General features: G+C 39.3%; 1 protein-coding gene across 1 annotated transcript; it reads left to right on the top strand.

Moving 5' to 3' along the window:
* The first annotated feature begins 2,489 nt into the window (after positions 1-2,489).
* Positions 2,490-5,982, top strand: LOC126376704 (salivary glue protein Sgs-3-like). The gene is made up of 3 exons (XM_050024258.1): positions 2,490-2,572; positions 3,438-3,994; positions 4,661-5,982. The coding sequence occupies exons 1-3, from the start codon at positions 2,529-2,531 to the stop codon at positions 4,663-4,665; spliced, it is 606 nt and encodes a 201-aa protein (XP_049880215.1). The 5' UTR covers positions 2,490-2,528; the 3' UTR covers positions 4,666-5,982.
* The last annotated feature ends 711 nt before the right edge of the window (positions 5,983-6,693 follow it).

The raw sequence follows: 6,693 nt of genomic DNA, 5'->3' as shown, positions 1-6,693 counted from the left end.
CTCAGACTTCTACGCTCGAGTCACGCGCTCAAGCGTCTGAGCGTTGTATTAATATTTAAGTAATTCATTTAATCATTCATCATTAAAAAATAGATCTAAATCCATTTTATTTCGCGTATAATGTATACCTTTTTTAACAATTCCTCTTACTAATTACTATTCAATCTAGACGCTCACGCTCAAGCTTGAGCCGAGCGCTGAGTCCGGCGCTCGGAATAGACTTTTTCATTTAAAAAAACGCTCAAGCCACTGCTGAAGCGTCAAGCGCCTCAGTCGAGTCCCGACTTGAGCATTAGCAATCTGCTCGAGCGTCGACTCCATTGTTTAAGCGGTGACTCGAGCGGTTTTACAACACTATTACTCCACCGACAAGAGCGCAGCTCTTAAAAAAGAGAGAGAGAAAAGAGAACGGGGTTAAAAAGGCCACATCAAAAGCAATATTGCTATTTGCACCTAAAGGTAGACTAGCACCTAAACTTGTTCTGTGTTTTCTATTTGCTCCCAGAACAGCATAGAAGTTAACTAGGTACTTAGATAACTAAAATAAATCATAATCATATAATAATTAATTGATATATTTATTTAATCACGTTGACATTCCGTAATAATTGACATTGAATGTTATCAATTTAAATAATTGTAATATTGTATATTAATTTCTTTGACATTATTATGTTAATTATGTCGTTCATTGTAATAATTACTGTAATAATTTATAATTATCTCATTTCTTGTAAGTTTTTGCATGCCATACACTTGGTGGATCATGAGATCCTTATACATAAAATTGTGACCATCTTGAAACAACCATGTATCCAAGCAAATAACATTATTCTATTCTATTTTAATCATAAATTAACGACCTCCGTGGTCCAGTGGTTGAGCGTTGGGCTCACGATCCGGAGGGGACATATATCATAAAAAAACAGTTTCTGAGCCCTAGTTTGGTTAGGACATTACAGGCTGGTCACCAGATTGTCCAAAAAGTGAGATGATCCGTGCTTCAGAAGGCATGTTAAGCCGTTGGTCCTATATTCTCCCTCCCAGACGAGTGTTCTCTTAAATTTTGTACCGGGTGAGAGCCCCAGCGCTCCCCATTTGTCCGGGAAAGTAGTTAATGCCATCTGCGGCAAATCTACAATAAGTCACGTCATAAAAAAATCCTAAACAGTAAATAATCTTGAACCATATCGCGAATCGAAATACGAAAACACACACATACTCGGTGAGTGTACTTAGTTCATCTTGCGATAGATGTACCTCTGACTACCCCAATTGGGATGCAATCGTGAGTATATGTTAGTTTCTAAGACGTTTACCAGAAGGTTCACGCCCGACTGTTGATGGCTGACTGACTTTCAATTAGTTTTCTCAATTAAAATAACGAAGTGACGCAACATATTAGTTTCTACGTTGCCTCTACATCTCTTGTGAATGAATAGTGATGTACCCTTCCTAGGAATGTACCCTCCGTGATCCAGTAGTTTTAGTCAGCGTTGAGCTCACGCTCCGGAAGTCCCGGGTTCAAATCCCTGTTGGGACATATCACAAAAATCATTTTGTGATACGTAGTTTGGTTAGGACATTACAGGCTGATCACCTGATTGTCCGAAACTAAGATGATCCGAGCTCCGGAAGGCACGGTAAGCCGTTGGCCCTTACTGATGTAAGTTAGTAGTCGTTACATGAGCCATGTCAGGGGCCTTTGGCGGCTTAATGGTAACTGGTAAATGGGGTTGGTAATCCACCTCACAACCCGCACGAGAGAAGAAGGAATGTACCCGGCGTAAAGAGGTAAACAACTTATTAAAAAGAGCGTTATTAGCAGATAAGACCAGAGTACAAGAACTAAGAATTTGAAAAAGGAAAACAGCCAATGTCTTCACTACCAAAAGAGTTTTTATTACCGGAATATTCCCGGGAAAGGCACATCACTACTGGTAAACGTAGCTCGCATTGGTGTACCAGTATTGCAAAGACCTAATCGCACCTTTAAATTGCGAATTCCTTTCGCTGTGTTATAAAGTTTCCGTGCACATTCGTGTAAAATACGCTCCCAAGTGAACTTACGGCTTTAGTGTTGTGAAATATGCTTACTTCCCTGCTAGTCGAGGTGTAAAAAAACAGAATTCATTCGTCTGCCGTCAATATATAAACAGCCTAGCCTCTCAATCAAACGGATGAACCACAGAATACGCATTATTATATATTATTAAGTAATCAAAAAATAAAATGAAGGACACGCGAACATCTCGCCACACGGTGCACCTCTACAAATTCCGCCTCGTGTGAGAATCGTCTTAAACTTGAGCACTCGTATTTTCCCATTTTGAAGTAACTAATGAAACTACAGCCGTTTCAGACAATGGACCTAATTTGCGTAGTGACTGGTTTTATCACTCTTCTCGCATTTGTTCACGGAAGAAGACCAGACCGGGCCAAACACGATTTGGTGTTCATAGCTAATCCCGTAGAGTCTGGAATGCCCAGTCACTGGATACCAGCGAAATTACTGGCGAAAATCTTAAATGCGCAAAGGCGAACCACAAGAAGACCAAGGTACCTACTGTCTGTTAGTTTTGGTTTTCCATATTTTTTTTACAACCATTGATAGTAATTGTGACATGAGCCATTTCAGGTCTTTGGCAGCTCAATAATAACCCTGACACCAGGGTTGATGAGGTTGGTAATTCACCTCACAACCCGCACGATAGAAGAAGACCCAGACCCGTACACAGTGGCAGCCCTAACAAAATATTAAGGTGGCGCAAGACATCACAGTGGCACCCCTCAATATACAGTCTTTTTTCAAAAATGTCGTCTACGGCCACCTATTAAATGTATGAGTTTTATGTGGCCGCTAAGAGGTCTAACTCACAGGGCAGGTGTGCGCAATCCAGTTACTCCCCTGTAGCTCCGGGGCTGCCGTCTTGGCTGATTTTGGCACCCCCCCAACACGGCGCCCGGTGCGGTCGCATTGTTTGCGGCCACTGTTGATACAGGTTGTTATTGACATCGTAACGAATACTAAGGGGGATGATTCGGTCCATGATTCTGAGTTGATATCAAGTGGAATTTTCCGTTGCAAAATTCATGATTTTATTTGTGTGTTTTTTTTAATTCTTAATTTTGGTACTTATGGAAAATTTCACTTGATATCAACTCAGAATCATGGACTATTTTTCACAGCGCTTTCTATATTTTTTGGGGTGGTCAGATTGTGGTGGCTAGATTTGGTGGCATTTCATTTTAAACTCTAATATCTTAAACATAATCAAGACATTCTTAGGCCCCTTGCAGTTCCTCGTAGCTAGAACTATACTTTTCCATATCGGAACCATTTTTTTTCCGGAAACAATATTATGAAAATTCGCCACCAAAATTGAGAAAAAGCTGCACTTGTTTATATTGACCTTTAAACTTATTTATCTTTGTAGAACAACCACGACTACAACAACGAGAAAACCAACAACCACAACCAAAACTACAACCACACTAACTACAACTAAACCAACTGCAACGACGCCAACTACAACCACGCTAACTACAACTACAGCCTCACCGACTACAACGACGCCAACTACAACTACAGCCACGCCGACTACAACCACGCAGACTACAACCACGCCGAATACAATGCCGCCAACTACAACCACGCCAACTACAACCACCCCGACTACAACCACACCAACTACAACCACACCGACTACAACCACGACAACTACAACCACGCCTACTACAACCACACCAACCACAACCACACCAACCACAACCACACCAACCACAACCACACCTACTACAACCACTACGACTACAACCACACCGACTACAACCACGCCTACTACAACCACGCCTACTACAACCACACCTACTACAACCACTACGACTACAACCACACCGACTACAACCACTACGACTACAACCACTACGACTACAACCACGACAACTACAACCACCGAAAGAGTATACGAACAAGAAGCTCCAATTGATGGAGGTGAGTCAAAATGACGCGGCGTGACATGGCCAAGCGATTATTTTTTATACTACTTATATTTATTCCGTCTTATGTTTTGCGTCCCAGCAGAAGGTGCAAAATATGTTTGCTATTTTAATCATTTATTCAAACGGCTACGATTCGGAGGTCTCGGCGTCGAATCCCGGTAGGGACATAAAAAAATAATTATAATGACTGTAAAATGCAAAAACAAACATAAAAAATCTACCCACAGAGTAAATAAATGCACATTGGCCCCGATTCCTGGAGACACCGTCTAATTTTATTTTAAGTTATATCTGTCATTTTCATATCCGTCGAAAAGGAAAGGGACGGATGATTCACAGCTCTTAATTTTAGGAAGAATGAGTAAATGAACGTGTCGGGTTATTGACTGATGTAAAATTTTTAGACGGTTGGTTTAGATTTGTGCTTAAAATTGACGTGTGTTCCATAAATTTTATGCTTGTCGATTACCCGTCCCTTTCCTTTTCGGCGGATAAGAAAATGACAGATATAACTTAAAATAAAATTAGATGGTATTTACAGGAATTAGCACCATTGACACACTTATTTCTCATAATGTGGTTTTGTTCTTTTTACTTTTCAGTGTTTACGTAGTCGGTAGTCGTGTTTACATAGTTTTTAAACTTACCTCTCTTGCAGAATAACCACGACTACAACAACGGTAATCCAACAACCACGAGATCACCAACAGCCACGCCGATTACAATCACACCGACTACAGCGACGTCGACTACAACCACGTCGACTACAACCACGTCGACTACAGCCACACCGATTTCTACTATGTTGACTACAACCACACCGAATACAGCCACTCCGACTACAACTGCAGGCACGCCGAGCACAACCCCTACCACCGAAAAGTTATATGAAAATTAAGCGCAAGGTTAAGGTTAAATAAATAAATAAGGTTATGGTGGTGCAGTCACGAGCATTAATATGTTTACACTTTGGTACCATGTCACATTAACTTTTTTGACAAATGGAACTGTGAGTCTCACTAATTATCAAATATGTTAGTGCGACAGAGTCCTAAATTGGGTACAATCTATTGCTCATGACTGTACAGATCTAAACCAATGATTGTCGAATTTGTTTTCGAATTCATGTTTGGATCATAAATGATTATCACGTGCTCAGCGGTGAAGGAAAACATCGTAAGGAAACCCACATACCCGAGAAATGCGTTTCGGAGGTATGTGGCCTAAACTGTATGGGGCTGGTTTTCCCTTAGCTCGATCATGTGTTTCTATATAAAATATTAAAAATACAATTGATTCTCCTTACTTTGTTAACAAAATTTTGTTTTTAAAGTGTCGCATATATACAGATATATAGCTGGCTTCTTTACCATATATTTTATAGCGTTAAAGAATTTTTATCCCAAAAATATTGAATTGGAAAAATGTGGTGTAAATGATATAAATGATAATTGATTTATTGGAAATGTTTATGTAACAATATTTGCATGCTATTGTTGATAGCTGATAAGGAGAGACTTTTATGAGCATCCATCTAATAATGTATCCTTTTCAAAAGCAAATAAAGAGTATTTCTATTTCTATTTCGCAGCGTTAGACTTCGTCCCAATTCTATCAATTTTGCTATTCCTTTTTTGCAGAACGAATTATCTAAAGCACCGTTTTACAGTTAGATCTTGTAGCAAATATAATGATAAATACAATAGCATTGACATATTTCATCTTAAGCACAATAAATTTGTATCTGCCCTCAAAGCGTTAAAACAGATATAACATCAACTTTTCTTTTCTTTTCTTTTCTTTTCTTTTCTTTTCTTTTCTTTTCTTTTCTTTTCTTTTCTTTTCTTTTCTTTTCTTTTCTTTTCTTTTCTTTTCTTTTCTTTTCTTTTCTTTTCTTTTCTTTTCTTTTCTTTTCTTTTTAGTATTACTTACTTAGTTAAGTATTGTAAATTATTAATTTATTACTTCTGTCTACTTCTCAGTGATGCATGGCTAATGTACAAACTCATTATCATCAGCCCATAACCTTCCTTCCCTATGGATGGATAGGGAGATCGGGCCTTAAACCATCACGCGGGCCCAGTGCGGATTGATGGTTATTGATGGTTATTAACGACTGCTAATGCGGGACCAACGGCTTAACGTGCCTTCCGAAACACGGAGGAGCTCGAGATGAAAACTTTTATATTTGTGGTCACCCATCCTATGACCGGCCTTTGCGAAAGTTGCTTAACTTCAACAATTGCAGACCGAGCGCGTTTACCGCTGCGCCACCGAGCTCCTGACACCATTTATGTACAAACTATTTGCATTTTATAAATTGTTATTTAAGCTGTTTGTTTTCCGATTTGAAATAAATAAATAAAATAAGTAATGAAAGAATTATTCACAAATCGGTAAAGTACGTATCAGAAAGGCATTGTTGATTTCACCGCCTGAAACTATTTTCATACGTCCAGGCCTACGATTTGTGACAAATAATACGTAATTTTTTCTTTAGTGGACGGACTTGCCTCACACTGCACTGGAAGACCGTCTACTTACAAAGTTTTAAAAAAACGATTGTTAACTATCAAAAGATTATGGTGCTTTCTTATGTATGTATTTACTTATAAACATAGCATACACGCACGCTGGTTCCCGGGTGAGAGCCTTCAGCGCTCCCCTTTTGTCCGGCCAAGTAATTAATGC

Source organism: Pectinophora gossypiella, chromosome 21 (assembly GCF_024362695.1).
Source record: "Pectinophora gossypiella chromosome 21, ilPecGoss1.1, whole genome shotgun sequence".
In the NCBI taxonomy this organism is placed as follows: Eukaryota; Metazoa; Arthropoda; class Insecta; order Lepidoptera; family Gelechiidae; genus Pectinophora; species Pectinophora gossypiella.
This window is presented reverse-complemented; position numbering and strand designations above follow the sequence as displayed.